Below are 21,717 nucleotides of genomic sequence, written 5' to 3'. Positions count from 1 at the left end.
AAGCTTATCTGGGTGAGGTCCTGCCCTGAGGGCATCTCTCTCTTTTTATTCTATTTATGATCAGGCCTCTCTATATCATGTCTTTCAGCACAAGTCTTGGCACCAACATTAAATTTCTTGGTGCTCTTTTTTTCTCTTTAAACTGTATATTTTGTATGTCTTTTTGCACCACTTGCTCTTTTTCATTGTAGATCTGTGTAAGTGTGATTACCACATGACAGAGTCAATATTAAGCTGTCTGGAAATCTTTCCTCTGCTAAGAAAATTAGTCAAAAACTCTTCAGTTTGGCCTCAGGAAAATTCATAGGAGAAGGACAAAAAGCAGCCACATCCTTACCAAAGAATGATCTCTAGCCCAGTTCCTAATATTGTTCCCCCTGAAACCTCGTGACTTGGCCTCTATAGTCTACATTGATCTCAGCATCTATTAGGGTCTCCCATTAGGCCCATCAGAATTACAGTGTTCAACAGCTTTTCTAATCTGAAATTCCAAAGTCTTCTCTATTCCTCCAAAAATCAGCATAGCCAGGCCTGTCACAGCAAAACTCCACTCCTAGTACCAACTTCTGTCTTCCTTATTTTTCTGTTGCTGAGATAAAACACGATGACCAAGGCAATTATAAAAGAACGTGTTTAATTTGGTTTATGGTTTCAGAGGGTTAGAATACATGATGACAGAGCAAAGGCATGGTGGCAAGAATATTTGAGGGCTCAACACTTAATGCACAATAGTGAGGCAGAGAGAGGGAGAACTGGGAATTGCACAAGCCTTTTGAAACAGACTCCATGTTCAGTGACATGCCTTCTTCAACAAGGACATACTTTCTAATCCTTTCCAATCATTTCCACCAACTTGGAGGACCTAACATTCAGATATATGAGCCTATGTGGGAGGGCATTCTCATTCAAACCACCATACCTGCCAAATATTCCACATTTGTCTGCAATCTGTTTGACATCTAAATTTACTTTTAATGGCTTGGGCAATATCTGCCCAAGGCAAAGTTATGTAATAAACCAGTTGGTCAGTAGAAAACTATTCTGACTCCTCTAAGGTCTACTTACTACCCTTTATCCATGTCTCCATACACAAGTAAAGATGAGTCTCTACACCCCTGAGCAGCATTCTCAGTAAAAGGAAAGGTTTTAGATGCATCCCATTCTGATTCTAAGGTGTGGCAGCAGCAAACAAGAGCTTCTCAAGTGGACAATATCTGATTTAAACTTTTGCCAAGAAAAATTAAAAATATACATTCATCCATCCCGTTAAGCACATTAAGAAAAATGTCTCCTAAAAAGTATTGGATAAGGAGCTCCGGTCCTGATATATGCTAGGCAAGCAGCCCTACCACTGTGACAGATCCCTGGCTCTAAGAAAAACTTATTAAGGAAGTATTTTGGAGGGCCAGAGATATGATGTCTCAGCAGTTAACCTGCTTTGCAATCAAAAAGACAGGTGTTCTGATCCCAGAACCAGCATAATAAGGCGAATGTCCCCCACAAATGCCTATAACTCCAGCTCCTTGAAGGATGAAGACAGGTGTGTCACTATGGCTTGCCAAGCTTCCAGCTTAGCCAAGAAAAGGTGAGTCTCAGGTTCAGGGAGAGACGCTGCCCCAAAGGAATAGGTTAAGAGTAACAGGGGACTCTGGTGTTCCCAACTGGCCTCAGTGTGCATTCAAAGCTTACATGTACATATGCCCATAGGCACACACATACACATACACACACACACTTAAATAAATAATAAAAATACTGAAAAGGAAACATTTAACTAAAGGAAGAACTTCGCTTTGAAAATAAACTCAGTTATTTGTTTATAAATATTTGTTGAACACCAATTATAACTGATTTTTTTTTCAAATATTTATTACATCCCTCCTCCCACACCTAAATTTAATACTGTTCAGACTCATGGGTCTAATTTAATTAATTAATTAACTTAATATGGGGTCTCATCATGTTCCAGTCCCGGCTTGCCTGGAACTCTTGAACAACTGACTTAGTTTTATTAAAGCCACCAGAATTAGATTAAAATGGCTTGATCTTTTTGACAACCCTGAGAGATATAGACATTTGTTATCGGTCTCATTTTGGAGATGGAAAAATTTAGGACTGGGGACACTGAAGTAACTTGCCAAGGAAGCACTGTGCATTGGTGGTGTGGGTCAGAGTTCCTTCACTGGCTGGTTACTCTCTTTAGTATTTCCATAGTTCCTGCTACTCTCGGAGGCCTCACCATAGCCCTTGATGATTTTCACAACTGCTTCTTTGTGCTGAGAAATAAAAAACACTTTCTTTTCATTAATACCCTATTCTTAAAAGGCTCTGCATTGTTCCCATTGAAAAAAGGGGATGTCATTCAAATGTGGGGATAAGGTAAGGTTAAATACAAGATTAGGTAGCACTTTACAATTTAGTGCAGAGATGATAATCTGGATAGTTGACAGACTGCACAATACATAGGCAGGTCCCTGGAGGTCATTGGTCAGCCAGCCTGCCAAACAGAATCAAGAGACTCTGTCCTAAAAGTACTGCTGAGCAGAACAGAAGAGGGTTTGACAGGTTAAAGGACTGCTGCTAACCCTAACCGCGTGAGGCTGAGCCCCAGGACCCACAGTGTAGAAACAGAGGACTGAGCCCTGGATGTTGTCCTCTGGCCTCTGCTTTAAGAGACGTGGGAAGCTGTGAAAGGAAGACACCAACATCAACCTCTAGCTAGCCTCCACACCTGTGTGTGCTCACACATGTGCACCTACACATATGCACACATCCACACTAACAAGTACATACATACATATATAAACACACACACCATACACAACACATAGAAACACATGTGCGCAAAAACACACTAATTTAGCTGCATTATCTACTACAAACCATTCTAAAGTTATGGGGGAAAGAGACTGCAATGATATATTAGAAAAAGGGAAAGTATCCCCAACTAAAATTCTCTGACCTCCTCTGATACCTGTTTTTTCTGTCCTGACTCTAACGGCTGAAAGGAGCACTCAAGGAGAGCCACCAGTCACTGGCCCCATGCTGGGGCCAGGTCACACTTGTGGACAGGCCTTAAATATTCATGTAATGAGCCGCCTTGCAACCCCTGCTCCCCCATCTCACCCCCGCCAAGTGTTTTATTACTGGAATTTAATATCAGGAAGTGCTTTACCACCAGTCACATTCCATTTCCTTAAGATGTAATGATGTCACAGCTCACAGATTGTATATGTGTACCCTAGTAAGATGAGGTTTCTAAGGGCACAGTAAATTAGAGGATTTAGCCCACAGTTTGGAAGTATCTGGGATCTTAATGAGAAGGCAAGAAATACATAACTTGCCAGGCAGTGTTGTCACACACCTTTGGTCCCAGCACTCAGGAGGCAGAAACAGGCGGATCTCTGAGTTTGAGGCCAACGTGATCCAGGACAGCCAGGGCTAAACAGAGAAGCCCTGTCTCAAAATTAAAACAACAACAACAACAACAAAAATATCAAATAAATAGAAAACCAAAACAAACAAACGCGCAACTTTAACAAAATACAAAACAATCAACCTGGACAGGGTGGTGCACACCTGTAATTCCAGCACCTGGGTTGGGGCAAATGTACATCGCTGTGAGTTTGAGCTACTTAACAGGTTCCAGGCCAGACAGTGCTACATAGCAAGATCTGTCTTTAAAAAAAAATACAGTAGGATGGCTCAGGGGTTAAAAGAGCACTAGCTATGAAAATATGATGATCCAAGTTCAACCTCTGAAACATAGTAAAAGGAAAAAACTAACTCCTGAAACTTATACTCTGATGTCCACATGTGTGCCATGGTATGCACACGCCAGCAAACAATTTAATAAAAATAATCTATCAATCCAAGATAATAATAAAGAAAACGATCAATTTGCAGTTGTAAGATGCAGTCACATCTGGTGCTTTATGTGGAATGGAGAAAGGGGTTTTATAATATATTGAAAAGTGGAACAAACCATGAATCTGCATCCCAGAGGCTCCCAGTAAAGGGAGCATCACAGTGAGGTCACCCAAGGGACTGTTCTTAAAAGAAATGAAAATTGACATCTTAGTCTCAAGGGAAAAAGCTAAACATGAACTGCTGAGCTGGAGGAGAGCTGTTTCAAAGAAAAACAGCCCAGGGAGATGCTCCGAACCAGCTCTGTGCGTGTCCCTATGTGTGTCCCTACACCTGTGGACTGTGACCTGGACCCTGGGGGTAGGCTTGCCACTGTCCAGAGTCCCTGCAACCCTCAGATCAGACTACCCAAGAACCCCCAGCACGGAGGACAGAAAGCCCCCTATGTGCAATTTGTACTAATTATACATTTTTGGAGGCAAAGTAGACCTGAGTAGTGTCCTCCAGTGCACAGATGCACAGCCAGGGGGGAGGCATCTTGGGTACCACCTGCTAGGCCTGTCACATGGCTGAAAGGCTGCCAACCCACCCCTACCCCCAGCCTACTGCCCAGGGCAGCTCTCCTTCCAAACTAGTTAGTTCCAATGCCAGGAGGAAATATTTGGGTCTCTCCAGCAATCTGCTTACAATGAGCCTGTGATTAACCTCATTAACACACGTGTTTGCTACAGTCATCATCACTGCTCAGCATTACTCAGAGCCATAAGGAACAAGAAGGGTAGCCATTTACCCTATTTGCAGCCCCCAGTCTGGCACTCCCCACCCCTGGGCCTTCAAAAGGTCAGGCACCTTCATCATCTCCCTGAACACCATGGACATGAGAGGAGCATATGAATCCCTGCCCCTGAGTGCCTGAGAGATTACTCTGAAGATTACAGTCCACAGTGTAAACATGAGCTGGGCATTCCTCTGGGAAGAACTCACCCGTGCCCCCAAGGGGGAAAACTACAGCTCTTTTAGAAAGCCACCCAGCAGAGTTTGGAACTGGGACAATGAGAATAGCAAATCTCTGTCCCCCAGCCGCCTCTCAGAAACTAATTAATGCTGTGGATATAGCTTGCTAATTATTTTCAAAATTACCACCATCTCCAGCGGCCCCATTGGAGGCCCATGGCCTCTACAAGGTCTTCCCTGATGCTAATGGCACAATGCTTTCCTCTCCTGGGAACAGTATTCTCATCAGAGTTAGTGATTACAATTGAAAATCTATTCACTAACAAATGCGTCTACGGTGTTTATCTAAACTCCAAGAGCTAAGTGTTAATTCCATGAGCACTGGAAACATAATTTCTGGACCATGCGAGTAGTTTCAGACTGAGATGCAGAGACTTCCCAGGGAGTGTGTGGATGGAATTTAATAAGGCTGTGTCTGGTTGGTTAAAAAACAACCACAGCAAGAAAACTCCACTTTCTCTCTTCCTTACCTTGAGCTAAAGAATCACATACCCAACCAGTCATTCATGCTAGCAGGAGTATTCTGCTTCTGCAGGGTTGGCCCTGCCTGTCAATTTTCCTCAGGGATATGTCCGTGTCAAGTTCTCTGAAGATTGTCTTAAAATACCATTCATGCTTATCACTAACTCATACTTAATGGAGCTTATTATTCCCTACTAAAATAATTTTATGCATTTATCACAAGGCTTCTATATGAATTTCTCACAGATATGTTTGTTATATGAATAGGTATAATTCCTTTATTTCTTATCATTTTCCTTTATACGCTTGTCCGTTTTGAGCATTTATTTAAAACACATCCGTGAGAAGCTGGTCTCCTGCTTTACCATGCACATAACCAAAACGGCAATCGTCTTCAAGTTAGAGCCAATGAGGTAGGTCAGTGGGTAGGGCATGCCACCAAGACTGATTCCTAGGTCCCACTTGCTTGAAGGTGAGAACCAACTCCCAAAAGTTGTGTCCTGACAATGACACATGTTTTAAGACAATCTGTGTACCACCCCAACCCTCTGCCATATACAAAATAAATAATGTAATAAAAATAAAAACACTCTATGCAAAACACAGCTCTCACCTCAAAGAGAAAAAGAGATAGTTTATTCTTAAGCCAAATAGGAAAGGGCTATGAACACAGACTCAGGTTACCTGGAAAAATGTGTCCACTGTGGAAGTGATCACATGAGATTTGAGTAGCCACAGAGCTAAAGAAAGCCATAATGCAGTTCATTTATCAACATGGGTAGGGACCACAAGTAGGCAGGTTATAGTGAGAGAAGTTATTACAGGTTTCGGATGCAGTCTGTGGGCATTTTTGCTCTTGGAAGCTGGGGCTGTCTGATGAAAAGAAGCCAAAGGTTTTTAACCCGATATCAACAGGATGTTAGGTCAGGCACAGGTGTGAGCAATGGATGGCTTACTGAGAGGATCAAGGCTAGCCCAAGATAACCTGACTGTAGACTTCAGCATTCTCACTCCCCACAATCATGATGTTCTAATCTGTAATTCAGCCTCATAAAACCTTGCACAAAGATGTGGCATTTCTTTTTCAGATTCCATGAACATTTCTGTTACTTCTGAACATGTCTGTCCACTTCCCATCCCCCTACCCCATTCAAATATTCAGCTTTTAGATTTCTCTGCCCTTTTCCTGCTCTGAACATTTCAGGTTCTCATTTTCTACCACTGCCCCTTCTACAAGCAATACCCATTCCTGTGGCCAGGCAAGAAGATTCCAGCACCCTGGGCAAACACCACGAGTGTGCAAAAACTGATTCTCTTCTTGGAGACCACCCTGAGTGAGCGAGCCCCACGTGGAGCCTTCCATGTCTCCCAGGCCATCCTCACCCCGAGAGTGAAGACCATCGCCCGAGGCCTGGTGGGAGGCCTCAAGAACACATTAGTTCACAGGTAAGAGGTGGCTCCTACGCTATACTTAGGATTTATGTAACTGTTTTGTTGGTGTTTGTGGTTGGTTCTTTGGTTGGTTCAGTTCTTGGTTCATTTGGTTGGTTGGTTTCTTGAGACAGTTCAGGCTGGCTTTGAACTCACAATCTTCCTCTCTTTGCTTCACTGACACTGGAATTATAGGTTCACATACTTAGCCCATCCGCCAGAAGTTTACACACACACACACACACACACACACACACACACACACACACACCTTTAGTAAAGTTCTTATCACCTAAGCATGGAGATCTGATTTTAATTTCCAGAACCCCTGCAAAGACAGTCCTGTGCACAGTGAACCCATGTGATTCTAGAATTCCAACACTGGAGAATCAGAAACAACCAGATGCCTGACACTTACTGGCTGGAAAACCTAACTTAGTTGGCAGGAAGAGACTCCCTAAAACAAATCGGATGACACTAAAGATGGAATAGCCACCATGTTGGTCTTCTGGCCTCCCAGACGAGCACAGACACATGCACCTACATGCAGCTATACCTGCACACACATGAACACACACACATCATTTATCTTGATTTTATTCTGAATGCACAACAGTAAAACTTTATGCTCTGAGAATTAAAAGGAAACCAAACAAACTTATAAAACACACTATTTCGAATAGCTGTGGATCCTAGGTGTATTACATTTACATGAATACTGCTCTAAAAATTGTTGTTTTTAACAAAATCTCAATTGTTCGATATTACCAATAAAGACTCAGAAGCTAGATGCTGGGGTGAAAGCCTGCTAGCTCAGAGAGGCAGAGAAAGCACTCAGCTGACCTTCCTCCTCAGCCGATGTCCCAAAAGGAAAAGGAAGCTTCCCCATGCTATCTCAAAAACCCTCAAACTGAATGTCCCTTCCTTCTGCTCCTGTGCATCTCTCTATCCATCCTCCTGACTTCCTCTTACTCTTTATGATTTTTTTGCTCCTGTTCACTCCCTGTCAGCTGGTTGCTTGCCTACCTCTTGATCTATGGTGGGCTTTATTTAATCCTGTTTACAATATGTAAAGAGCTCTTGGGGATTAAAGGTGTGTTCCAGGGCTGAGTACCACCACAACTACAAACAGGTTTTTCCAGTAGACAACACAATATAGGGTTTCACAGTGTGATCACGAAGAATCCTGTGACACTTTGCTAAAAGGTTTGCATTATTCCATATGTACTCACTCTATTTTGATACTATGACAAGCACTCTGAAACAAAGACACTGAGTGTTTTGTTTCTGACACACACCCATCGTGATTCTCTTACTGCATTAAATAGAGGCTGATGCTTCATGCTAGAGACTGAGAGATGGCCCTTCAGCTTTTTTTTTCTTTTCTTTTCTTTTCTCTTCTCTTCTTTTCTTTTCTTTTCTGATGATTATGAGACTTGAGAACCATGCCAAAGTGTCACATACTCCCTTGGGACAGAACTAGGCCTGATACACAGATAAACAGAGATGATCTATTCATTTTGTACGAGATGGTGTTCTTTGTCCTGGGCACCAGAGGATGATGGGTAAAGGATATGAAGAAAATGTATTACATGTATATGCACATGTAGGTACATATATAGATTGTGCATGTGTATATGTATATGACAGAGGGATATTATAAATGTACCTGGCAATGGGCTATTCTTTGTAATGCAAGTGGAAGAAACTAGTGAACTTAGGTTTCCTAAAAATGATATTTACAAGAATCTGTTTGGTTCTTGCGTTCTGGGTAGTGAAAGCTTTGGCTAGTCACATACCCAGTCACAATCATTTGGTTCTGAGTTTGGAGAGCAAGAGTATGGCTATTCGGATAATAGCCATGTGCCTCATCAGGAGTTTAAAAGGCGAGCAACAATGAACAAAGGACATTCATGCTGAGAGCTCCTGATAATGCCAACCATGGACAGAAGCAGAGGCTCCTTTCCATGCAGCGCTTCCAAGTCTCAGCCACATTAACTGTATTCAGCTGTATTCACAGGCTGGCTACGGTGCTGTAGACCTGTATTTCCCAGCATTTGGAAAGCTGAAGCAAGAAAATCGTGAGTTCAAAGTCAGGAGAGGCTATGCCTAGGCTAGACTGACTGATTGCAATCCTCCCACCTCAGTCTCCAAGAGTGTTGGGATTGTAAATGTGAGCTACCATGTCTGGCCAAAACAAAACAAGCAAACAAATGAACAAAACCTTAATTCACTGTGGTATCTCGTTAAGGGACCTAGAATCATACGTTTTCTCTTTTATGTATGTCCATGTTCCCATTCCGTGCTCCTCATGCTTTTGGTAATTTTGTAGCTTAACATTATTTATTTACTCATTCAATAAAATGAAGTTTTCTATATTTCAGGAAAAACAGAAAGAGTACCTAGGAAGAGGCAGATGTAGAGACACAGGATGAGTCCTGTAGCCTTTGCCCCAGGGACGCATGAATACGTCTATAAACCTGTGTGAAGACCACTCCAATGCAAACCCCTATTCCAGACGAAGGATAGGTCTTTTGTTCTAAACAACAGGCACCCTTTTGCAAATGCTTTTATTGATTCTTGAATCCAGGCCAGCCTCTTGAAGGGGAGAAGGGAGGCACCATCTAAGGCACTTTTGGGTCCTCTTTTAAGACAGTACTCAGGGATGCTAAGTGATCCAGCTAAGACTACAGCCCCTTGCAAGAGTCAAGGGCCTGTCCGGTCTGCCCAGCTTTAGCCTGTGTAGTGCTGTGCACTGAGGTGAGCCGAGAAGATGTTGTTGCCCTGTTTCTTTGTGTCCTCAGGCCCATGATTGAGTTAGTAGTGCCGGGGTCTGGTCAGTTCACACCGGTTACAGCTGGTAAGCCCACAGTAGCACTACTCATTTCATGCTTCTTCAGTCTGGCTGCCAATGAATCCCAGCCTCTCTGTTTAGTGGTAATGAAGATAGCAAAGGCAAGGTCTCCCTGCTGGTAGTGAGAATGTATCCCCTGAATGAGTAGGTGTCTTGGCATCCTCACCCTTCCTGATCACGGGTGTATTAGGGGTGTGCTCCTACATTCCTGTGCCTTGCTCATCAGCTGAACGGAGAAACATGGCTCTGGTCAGGAATCTGTTCCCAGATGCCAGGGAATCATATGACTGACATTTCACCACTGAGTAAGCACAGGCCCTCCCCCTGAGGAGTGGCTGTCCTAAGTGGCTAACCAAGCAGGGGTGCTGTCTATCTTATCAACAGTTCACATGCAGGGCAGGGAAGGCAGGGGTGTCTCCCTACCACCAAAGAGGTAGTTTTCTCGGTGGGAAGCTAATCCCCAACTCTCAGATGAACTTTGGACATGAGATTCTGTTCACTTCGGTTTATCATAATGGAAGGAAACCATGAACATAGATAGCCCATTCAGACTGAATTTCTGTTATAGTTTTCCTCAGACTGGGAGACACCAGAAATTCTGAACCGTGGTACTCAACAGTGAAATCAAATGAAGTGAAGGCGATTTTTGCCTAAGACTGAGGACCAAGAGGCCACTGGAACTCTGGAAGGGGGCAAGGGCTGAGTCAGGAGGGCTGCGGTTAAAGACTGTAGGCTCCCTATTAAGGTCACTGAATTATGCTCCCTCTTCCCAAATCCTTGTATTAAAATAATAATCCAACCAGGTGTGGTGGTGCACACCTTTAGACCCAGCACTCCAGAGGCAGAGGCAGAAGGATTTTTATAAATTCAAGCCCACAGAGACCTACATAGTGAGATCCTATATCAGATAGAATAGCACCCTAATCCCCCTGCCTCCAAGAGTAAGTAAATTTGGAGAAACTGTCTTTCAAAGAGGTAACTGAGTACAAAGGCCATTAGGATGGGTCCTAATCCACTCGCACTGAAGCCCAAAGGAAATTGAAACCCAGAGACAACAGACACTGAGCTGGAGGCACAAGCCCGCAACCTTAACACTCCAAGATGCAGAGCACTGGGTACTCAAGGTCATCATTGAATATTTGATAGTGTCTCCAAAATTAACAAACAAAAAGCAAAGAGACCAGAGGGATATGCCCCACAAATAGAGAAAATGTCACATTGTGTGTGTGTGTGTGTGTGTGTGTGTGTGTGTCTGGGGGTGGGGCACAGATCATTGCAAACCAAGGATAAAAGCCTCAAAAAAAAAAGTCCAGCCTGGCAACATCTTTACCTTGGGCTTGCAGCCTCTAGAACAGGAGAAAATATCTCCAATTCTTTGAAGTCAACAGTGTATGTGCTGTTAGTACAGCCCAAGCAACCTAACATTGTCCCAGTGGGCAATGAAATGGCCCTGCGCAAGTTCTTGAGGTCAAATGAAATGGCCCTGCACAAGTTCTTGAGGTCCCTGAGCTGAGCTTTTCTTCACCATTCAAACCAGGAAGTATGGGACTATAACACACACACACACACACACACATACACACGCACACGCACACGCACACACACTCACACGCACACATACACACATATATGTATACACACATAACATATTTCCATATAGTTAGTCCCATATATGTATGTGTATGTGTCCCATATATCCATATGCATTGCCCCCCATATGTGTGTGTGTACACACCCATACACATCCCGAAGCTGAAAATGCCTGTCACAGTGATGACTGGTAAAAAAATGAGGTCATCAACTGAGTTCTTGCTAGGCCTCAAGGTCAAAGGGAAGTTTGAAGTTTTTGACACTCCAAAGTGCTGCAGCCTGTGGGACTGTTGTCAGCCGATCTGGCCGCACCTTTTGCCAAGATCTCTCTTCCTGTCAATGCCAGGAGTTAAGGGGATGAAGTAGATCCTCTTTACAGTGGGTTCTACTTTTCCCCTTACGTCATCCCGGTCATTTGATCCTTAGGGAAGCTTGGCACGTGCAACCCAAAGCCGTCACAGAACTCTTTGTTCCTGGAGACCACGTGTTCTTAGCTTTTCCAAAAAACCTCCATGCATACTCCTGGTGTCTACCAAGGCCTGGCCCCTTCTGCTCTGGGCCCCAGTTGCCTCCATAGTAGCGCTTCCCCAGAAGGACCAGCAGATGGCGCAGGATCTCCAAGCATAAGCACTGAGCTGTTTTGAAGCCTTGAATGCAAGGACTCACTCAATACCACTGTGTCCCTTCAGTGGAGTGCTGTGAATTTTTGGTCTTTGTCTCTAACAGAGTTCTGTGTGTTCAGCCCCTCTTCTCAGCATTTTGTTGGATATATTAAGAAATTCCTTACCCCAGATCCCTCTCTCTACATTTTTACTCTTTTTGTTTATGACCCTTTTTCCTTAGCCAAATACATGACACGTGCTGTAGCAGGCACTGCTCTGAGCATTCTGTGTACTATTGTACTATTGTACTATCTTTCTGACTCGTCCTGTTTTATAGGGGAGAGCAGCCGATGGGACAAGGAATTTTCGTAAATTAAAATCTCCAAGAGTCTGAGCTGAAAATGGAAGGACTCTTGTGCATCACAACCAGCTCTTAAAATACAAATGGAAATTCATCTATAAGCCTTCTTCAGCCCATGGTAGACCGTAGGGCCCACCGATGAGAGAAAAACGTTCTTCACGATAATATGAAAAGAAAAAGGAGGTGAAAAAAATGCAGCTGAGGTCTTAACATCACTTTTTCTAGAAGATCAAGAAGGGAGGGTGCATCATGGCCGAGGGATGACACTTCAGAGGAGAATAGAAATTGGGGGGATGGGGCAGCCAGAGAGAGCATGAGTTATAGAAAAGAAGGGGCCATCGATGTTAGCAAGAGCAAAACAGACCCACAGAATTCCCAGTGTCTCAATCAAGCATCCTGCAACTGTAGGCCAGTTCCCACTGTCCTTTGCTGAACATTTAGTGAGCTGTGTTTACCAAGATGCAAGACAGCCACCTGAGTGGCTTTGACTGCTTTCTTCTGCTCGTCTGTGGTTCCTCACACTCATGTCATGTTAGATTGAAAGTGTTATTTACGTCACGATCTCTGAGCCTCTGTCACTTCGGAAGCCTTCTGTTTATAAAATAACCCAGCAACCGTATTCAAGAGCCAGCTGGTTAAATATTCATCTAAGGAGCTGGGGCAACTAACGCTGTGGAAAGTGAATCCTGACCCTTGTTTTATGCCTTTTGCAAAAAATTATATGCTGATAGTGTTAAAAAGTAAAATTAAAGGTGATCCCCCTGAAGCTTTCAGAAGAAAACCTGGGAAGAAATCTTTGTGAATTGGAAGTAAATAAATTTATTAAGTAACTCACAGAAAAAAAAAAAAGACGGGACACTGGAAAGATGTCTCAGGGGTTAAGAGCACTTAACTGGAGAGGTAGCTCAGCAGAGGACGCTAGTTCAGATCTAAGCTTATAACTTCAGCTCCAGGGTCTCCAACTCCCTCCTCTAGATTCTCTGTACACCATGCACACATCATGCACATATCCTCATAAGGACACATACACACAAATAAATTCGTTTTTAGGAAAAAGAAAAAGAATTGACAAAATGCACCCCCTCAAAATTAAGTAACTCTGGCTCATCAAACTATTTCATTGACAAAAGTAAAGGGAAGCCGCAGGATAGAAGAAACGTTTGCAAGATATATCTGACAAAAGGCCTAGTATTCAAGATGCAAAAATAACTTTTAAGACTCAACATTTAAAAGAAGAAAGGGAGGGCCCTATGAAAATATTTGGCGTGGAAGTTTCAGACACAGAATAAAAATAGAGCAAAAACTTAAAAGTGATTAAAAACTAAGTGGAAAAAACTGTTCACGTGTTGAATAGATACATTCAAGAAGGTACACAAGTGACCAATCTGCATTCGCAGCAATCCTCCTGCTTCAACCTTCCGTGTGCTAGGATTATAGGCATGAGTCACCACACTTGGTTTAGAATAACTAGACTTCAACACACTAATGGGACGAGTTTTCAGGGAGAATATCAGCTATCCAAAGCTTTCCTGCTGTGTTGGTGGGACTGCAGGGTGGAATGGTCCCCTTGAGGAAAGGCCTGGCAGTTTCTTCTAAAACTAACATAAATAAACCCCAATCTGGACCATTTCTGCCCCTTGATTTCTTTCCAAGTAAAATAAAAGATAATGCCTATAAAAAGACTCATAGAAGAATGCCCGTCATAGTTTATTCATAACTCCAAATTGAAAACAATTGGTGTATCCAACAATAGGAAAATGGATAAGCTATGTTGCATTCATACAGTGGGATGCTATATGGAACTATAAAAAAAAATAAAATGCAATTAATCAGATGCATGCTAACAAATGTGAGGGATTTTGTCCATGTTTCCACATGGAGTCAAAAGAAGAGGAGGCATTGACAGGAAGATAGTGGCACATTAGTATGTGGCAAAGTAGTAATACACAGTGGTAAGAAATAGATGGTGGATCCACTTGCTATAAAAATCCAGGAAGCTCTCCATATGTTTGAAAAGTTTCACGAGGAACCCTAAGAACCTCACAATAAGAAGACTGTTGGGTTTGGCCTTATGAGGTCCCACTAGCAGGGCTTGATGTTGGAAGCAAATAGTCTCTTGAATAAGAGAAACCTTGGAAACGTTAGTTCTCTATTGGAATCCTTGGGGATATAAGGCTTATGTGCGTGTAGGCCCAGAGGCTTGTGTGTTTCTGATATACATTCTATAATAACAAAAATGACTTATTTCTACTTCTGGAGCTGTCATTCTGACCCTGCTATCTATCTGTCTGTTCTTTTTGCACCCAACGTTTGTGTAGGAATCTCCCTGCCATCCTTGATTGGGTGAAGACTCAAAAGCCGGGAGCCATGGGCGTTAACATCATCACCTCTGACTTCGTGGACCTGGTGGACTTTGCCACGACTGTGATTGAGTTAAATGACCTTTTAGAGGCCCGAGCTCTGACTAAATGTTGAATTAATAATGTTCTGCTTAATTTGGATGTTGAGGTTGTTGATCCAAGGTAGGATTCTAGAGGGTTCTGGTTAGGATGGCTCATTCCTGGGCAATCATGGCGAAGTGAGGAAAAGAAAGAGGGCCTCCCTTCCCCCCTTTTCTCACATAGCAATTTGGATAAAAATCTAGGGGTTTTCATTGAATTTTCCCCAAATGAGACTTTTAAAAATTCAAGTCTAAGGGAAGAATGCATATTACATATGGTCAAGATCAGGTTCTCCCCAATAGGCATATGATGGCAATCGGAAGATGGAAGTATGATTTCCAGGTTCTGTGGGCTATGCAGTTTCTTAATTGGCCCCCAGCTTCTGTTGTGTTCTGGGGTCATTTGAACCTTTGTGAAGACTAAATCAGAAAAGCATTCCTGGTCAGAAGAATGGTGCATGCGGGCATGGACCACCTCCTAAGAGGTCTCTGCCATCAACCTAGAGCTCTGAGGGGCTCCCAGGAAGCCAAGAACTAGGTCTCTCTTGAACTGTACAGTATCCCCACTTCTCTATGAGAGCAAGATATGTTTATTATCACAGTGTTCTGCCACAGGCTGGCTCTGCATATCTTAGGCTAGAAGTGGTCACCTTAATTCTTCATATAAACCGTGCATACCACCCTTGACATCAGAAACGTATTTCCTTATTTTAAAGTATCGATTCCTTTTGTTTTCTGTTGGGCCCTATCTTTGAAATGAAAGGAACAGTGGTGGGAAGTTTTTCGTGTGAGGGCCCAATAAGAACTAACCATGCATGTTTGTTGCATGCCAGAGTTCTTTGATTCTTAATCTTGTAGCTTTCTCCCCAAATGACTATCAGGCAAGCACCTGCATCATTTTGGCAACGTCCTCTTTGGAGCGAGGTCTTCAAGCCGGATTCTGGAATCACGGTTTATGGTTGTCTGTCTGGGACCCGATCTGCTGCGGGACACATGCTAAGTAGAATGTTTGTCCGAGACACCATGGAAGCTGACACAGGATGTGTGGGAACGTGCAATGGCATTAAAGGAGGAAGTTCCAAGTGGGTTTTGGAGCCAGTCTGTAACTCCTTGCAAACAAGACTACCTCGGGGACATTTAGGGTGACTTGTTATGTCGTCAAGTGAGAAAAAAAGCAATGCTGGAACATTTCCACGTGTTTTTCCATTTGGCCTATTTTCTGTGGTTGTTCTGCCAACTAACTACTACTGCGTGAGGGCTTGGAAACTCAAGGGGGATTTTTTTTTTAATTGATAAGAGGCGCTTTTTGTTAATAAGAGCCCTCTTTTGTTTTCACTTGCTTTGTTTATGTATTTATTGACTTCTTCATTCATAGAGTAAGTATCTGCAGTGTTTCTTGCCTCAAGAACACTCCCAGATGTTTGCTGGACTTTTCCTACCCACGACAGATGCTGCTGTGGTCTTCCACCCAGGCACCGCATGGTGCATCTCAGGGCTGTGAGTGACCTTGGATTTTGCTGTAGTTGTCCTACCCCGCCCCTACCCTGCTGAGGACAATGTATAGATGTGGATTTGATCCAGATCTAAGAAGCTACTGCCAAAGGCATGTAACTGAAAAGCATTGAAAGAAAAGAACTAGGAATAAAAGCTGAGCTCAAACATGAGTATGCCTTCAGCCCCATCTGAGAATTCCTAAGGAAGAATAGAAACAAGCAATCCAGGGTTGGGGTGTGCATTTACAGAGACTGCAGGACCTTATCCTCGAGGTTCTCACATCCATCCTTGATTTCCTGGTCAGGTTGTGCATGCTGACTGCAGTAGGATATCTTGGATGAGCTGTTGAAAACATGCATGCTCCTAATTGTTGATCATCTGGCCTTCTCCCCTTCCCCCTAAAGGAATGTAGGCCTTGACTTTTCACTTCCATAGCTCATGGAGGCCACAGCACAAATGCCTCTGAGAAAACCTGATTTAATGTCTTCTGTTCTTGACTTCTAATTCCTCCGAGGGGGAGAGGCTTCTGTAGTGATCTGTCAAATTTCGCAGAGTCTTCTCTGCACAGAGCTTCGTCATCGCATAGTTGTGTGTACCACCATCATCTTAATGTTCCTTCAGTTACGACACTGAGCTCCACAGAGACTCTCTGAAAACCTTGGCCTCCCCTCGGGTTTTTATTTTTGTTTTTATTGTTGCACCTTGTTTGGCTGGTTGGTTTGGTTTTAAGTCTCGATCAGTTATCAGGGACTAGATCATTCCCCATCTGTTAACCCTGTGTTACTTGGCAAAGAGATAAGGAGGCAAGAGGAGAGTCGCTCTTCTCTGTTTTCTTTGCGCCTCAGCTTTGTCCAGGTGCTTGGTGCTATGGGGCTAGGTGTGTGAGCGTGTGTCTGCACAGGACACCAGTTTCACTTTAAGGCTGCTGACTGTTCCGTGACTTGTTTACTTCATTTTCTCCCTTTGTTCTTAAATGCACAGCTGTACTTCACTTACAACATTTAAGTGCACGCGCTGCGCCATCAGGTGTACCACAGAAGCACAGAACGCTCCCAAGGCCGCATGCGTGGGCCGCTTCTCCCATAGCGAGTACACGTGCGGGCTCCTCCACGCTGCTTCAGGGTTCTAGCCTTGCTGACATTTTGCAAGTCTGAGAGGTAGGGGGAGGATTGGTCACAATTTCTCCCAGTGATCACTCGAATCTCTGCCCCAAGAAAAAGCTTCCAATATCGTAAAGGCTGCATGTATTTTGTTCCTGGAAGACCAACCAGACAGAAACTCAGGTGAGTTGGACAGAGAAAAAAAAAACAAAACAAAAAACAAAACAGAACATAGACCCCATGGCTCATTCTGCAATAGTTACCAGTAAGAATTCTGACCAAAACATATCATGTGTTCCTGAAAATCCTGGGAGTCATTCAGATTAAAACAAACAAACAAAGCTTTCATAGTTTCTCAGAGTCAACTTCAAGAGCATCTAAAGAGCTGCTTAGTTTCACAGACTCGGGGGCCATTTCTATTTGGAAATGCAGCCACATTCTTCATGAGCTTTCTGAACCATCCCAACATAGCCATAGTTCCTTGGTGGCCCAGACCTTTCTAGATTTCCATGGGCTAAAACAGTGTCTCAGGGCTTGAATGTTGTGCTTATCACGAGATCCTTGTAGGTTTTGGATGGAGACAGTGTTTTTAGTAGTGAACAGAAAGGTAAGGATGGAGCTGATAGAAGGGACTGCTGAGTGTGGATTTGATCTGATATCACCGCAGATCTTAGAGGTCATGCAAAAAAAAAAAATGCTTATATTTGCTGCTTGAGATTTGATAGTCATTATTTTCTTTAGTGCTGGGTCCCAGACCCCTGAACTTTTTTAGAACTGTTAATCTAGAGTTTAGAGTTCAAACCCAAGATTTTATACACGTGTAAAGAAAAGCACAAGATCATGACAGACCTTAAGAATTTCAGATATTTTTCATAACCTCACATTCGCATCCGAACATTTATGCTTCTTTCCAGGAAGGCAATGAAGTGAAGCATTCTGAGACTGATACTTTCTGGTGTGTCAGGATAGCCCTGTGATTTTTTTTTTTCAGTCTTTATCAGTAGGAAGCACTCCCAAAGAGACAGCTGCTAGCACAAGTGAAAAGTGATGACCCAGAAGAGGTTAAGGCTAGAAGAAAACTGCTGTTTTCTCTGAGAAGCAAAAGGGCTACAAACTGACATCATTCCAGAAGTTTTATGATGTCCTTGATTGTTATGTTCTGGGAAACAGAACAGGCTAATGAATGGGCCACAGCTACAAGATCTCCTCCCTTAGCTGAGCAACCGATCTTAGGCTAGCCTGTCATTGGTTCTTTCATCTTTAATAATGATGGGCATCTCAGTTGATGGTTCATAAGATAAATAAGGTCCTAGGTCTTGGCTTAAATGCCCTGCACTCTGGGGATGTACCTTTAGCCTGATTCTTCCTTCTGTGCACACGCACAGAGAATATGGCTGGGGTCATGGTCCAAGACTGTGGTATAGCCTGATAGAATTTGACTATGTTTTATACCTTCCGGAGTGCATAAAGTGTGTGGGACTCAAAGAAATCTGCCAAACTGTCGGTGGTCCCCTGAGAGGTGGGCTTTCTCAACATGTCAAGAGGAAACAGTAGACCTTGAGGGTATCAAACACCCAACCTGACAGGAAGCTCATTAGATGCAGTGCAGAAGAGCATGGATGTCCCTGAAGATTTCACTATCTGCTACATCATAACCCTCTTCTGCAGCTGCTTCCTTGTAGCTGGTACCATAGTTTCACAGTGTCACCTTGGGACACGGGAGAGTGAATAACAAGCTGTGTTGATATAAACGTCCCCTTAATTCCAGATGGTTCTAATCAGCTCGTTACTGCCCCGAGAGACCTCCTATGTCCACAACCTTTGGATTCCCCAGCTTCCTGCTACAAACACTGGCAGTAATGGCCATATGTCTGAGCTAGCCTAACTCAGAAGCAGCCCTATAATGAGGCTATTGATTTTTTTTTAATAGCAGAGTTTTAGACACTGTAAAAAAATATTCTATAAGGATATCCTGCTTTAGATTCTGTGTTTTAGCATCAACTCCAGCAAACTTAAAATTTATAAAACCCATTTTTGAACAAAATGGTTTGAATAAACCAATTCCTTCCTCTCTTTGGGGGAAATTCAGAAGCACAGCCTGTTGAGGTGACTGCATCAACAGTCTAGAGGCATTTTTCTGCGGTTGTTTCCCATTCCCTTCATAGAATCCTACTTTCTCCTCTTGTCACCTAGCATCCCCCACCACAGGCCAATGACTTCGTCACAAGATGTTGACAGAGGGCCATGATGGTGCTTCTGACCATGATGGTGGCTCCTTTAGCCTTCTCAAATGCGTTATTCTGCCTCCTGCTCCCACCCAATCATTAGAACTATGTGTCATTGGAGCCCTGAAATTGGGACCAATACATAATTCAGTTGGCACAGGCTCGCTCACAGTGTTAAGCCCACTAAGAAGCATAGCACTTTGAAAAGTCATATAGGCCTTTGGCAGCTCTGTACAGTTGCAGTGTCACACCTGCTATAAGTTTATAGCACTAACAATACAAGAGTTATAGATCTATAGTATCAAGATGATAAATCTTAGATCATATTCTAGAAATAATATTACCTTGCTGCTATTAATTATTACACAAGTATTAATAAGTATTAAATGCAGGTTGTGTATGCATTATTTGTATTATGTATATACCAACTGTAATACTTGGCCTCCCTGATCAGTAATTTAAAATTTCAGAAATTATGATAGTAAAAATAAGTCTTGGTCAGTTCAAATAATTAATGTATCTGATAAATGCTGTAATAGAGATTATATTTTGTCTTCTATTACTTGATTTATCCTGCAGTGCATGTGGTTTGCTAAACTTAAATAATAATCAATTTTATCAGTTTAAGGTTAGGGTTAAAATTGTGCATAGATGCTACTTCATACTCTGAAATGTATTTTGTGGCTTGATTGTCACCTTCATACGTACTTCACTGGCCTTCTCTCCCTCTAGGAAGTAAGTGTTCAGATATATCTCTTCTTTCTTGTAACCTGGATTAAATCACTTGATTCATCCTAAAATATTGTGAAGCCACAATACCTCATTTTAACTGTGAAAAAAAAAAGCGTTAATAAGTCTGATCATACAGTGTGTTTCCTTGTATTTGATTTGAGCCATGTAAGGTTTGAACATAGTAATAAATATGAACCTTTAATAGCCATGTGTCCTTGGTTTGAACGAACATTTTCTTAAAGATCTGTGCCTAACTTTGTTTCAAAGGGCTGAAAATTCAGTATCAAGAAGACTCATCTAAGCCTCTGTGCAATCTCTATGATGGGAAATGTGTGGAATGCGCACGCCATCACATCTGCCATCCTTCTCCAAGCTTCATCCTTAGCACTAATTATTTCTGTTAAAGTTAGCCCAGACCTTAATGGCATCCATAGTCCCACATGATCGCCATCTATGGCCACCCTATTTTGAACAATTGCTAGGTGCAAAATTACTCAGAGGTGACATAGGCATGCATATAATGACTAAAAAAGAGTAACCCTATGTTTCTGTTGCACTGGAGACTACGGAATTTGTCTTCTGTAATTATACAATAAGACAAATTCTGTGAGTTTAATGTGATATCTAGCTCTATTTTATTTTCTCAAACCGACTCCTCATTTATTTTGCCTTATATATTTTCAAAATAGTGAGTCTTTTACAAATCCTTCATATCAGTTTAGCAGAGATCAAATTAACTTTGAGTAACACTGCATCTCATGAAGCCGTATGGTGGAGGAAGTAATCAGGAATGGCGGCGTGTCCGTTAAATCTACCTCTGCAACCTAAGAACAGTGCCACAGTGGGAATTTTCTGCCTGTATCTAGGTGTTGGTTGGTAAAGCTGCCACAACTGTCTCTGGCCAACTTTCATGTGTATCATGGTCAGTGATTCCCACTTAGTTTTTGCTGTTGTTGTTTTTTACTTGTATTCATACATAACGTATGAGTTGTATGAAATACCAGGTTCCACCATTGTAACCTCATGTATGTGGTATAATATGACCAGGCCCAGAAGAAAAACAAGGTCAATATGATCTGTGTGGCATAATTGCAGAGATATTGCTCTCCATTCAGCTTTAGACAAAGCGCTTTGGTGGGGACATTGTTTCTGTAAAAAGAAAGCTCTTACATTGTGTGCAAGAACTCCAAAATACTTAATCACAGATTAATTTATCATGTTACCACCATACTGTACGCATAGCCCATGCATGGACCTTAGGTTCTATATGAACTCCATCACCTTCCAGCTTTGTGACCTTATGCCAAGTCTGAATCTGTATGTCCAGATAGGTCATGGTCCTTAATAAACACACAGCAGCTCTTCCTACTGGAATGAATGATTAGGTAGGAACTAATCAGTCATTGGCCAAAAAAGAGGTAACTTTGGACAGTGTGGTCCATTCATGGGGCTTTGCAGTAAAAAGTGATGCAGGGTACCTAGACTTTGTTCACTCTCATTCCCTTTCTGTGAATCCCTGAGGTTAAGATGCCCAAAGTCCTAGAT

At 42.7% G+C, this 21,717-nt stretch overlaps 1 protein-coding gene across 1 annotated transcript in view; it reads left to right on the top strand.

The window, feature by feature from the left end:
* The window catches only part of Plcxd2 (phosphatidylinositol specific phospholipase C X domain containing 2), a 57,544-nt gene extending 37,168 nt beyond the window's left edge, over nt 1–20,376 (top strand). Inside the window, exons 3-4 of the mRNA XM_021653206.2 lie at nt 6,548–6,789; nt 14,500–20,376. Of these exons, the coding sequence (XP_021508881.1) occupies nt 6,548–6,789; nt 14,500–14,656 (399 nt within the window). The 3' untranslated portion in view covers nt 14,657–20,376. The remainder of the gene's footprint in view (nt 1–6,547; nt 6,790–14,499) is intronic.
* Nucleotides 20,377–21,717: the final 1,341 nt, after the last annotated feature.

The sequence above is a fragment of the Meriones unguiculatus genome, chromosome 17, assembly GCF_030254825.1.
Source record: "Meriones unguiculatus strain TT.TT164.6M chromosome 17, Bangor_MerUng_6.1, whole genome shotgun sequence".
Classification (NCBI taxonomy): domain Eukaryota; kingdom Metazoa; phylum Chordata; class Mammalia; order Rodentia; family Muridae; genus Meriones; species Meriones unguiculatus.
This window is presented reverse-complemented; position numbering and strand designations above follow the sequence as displayed.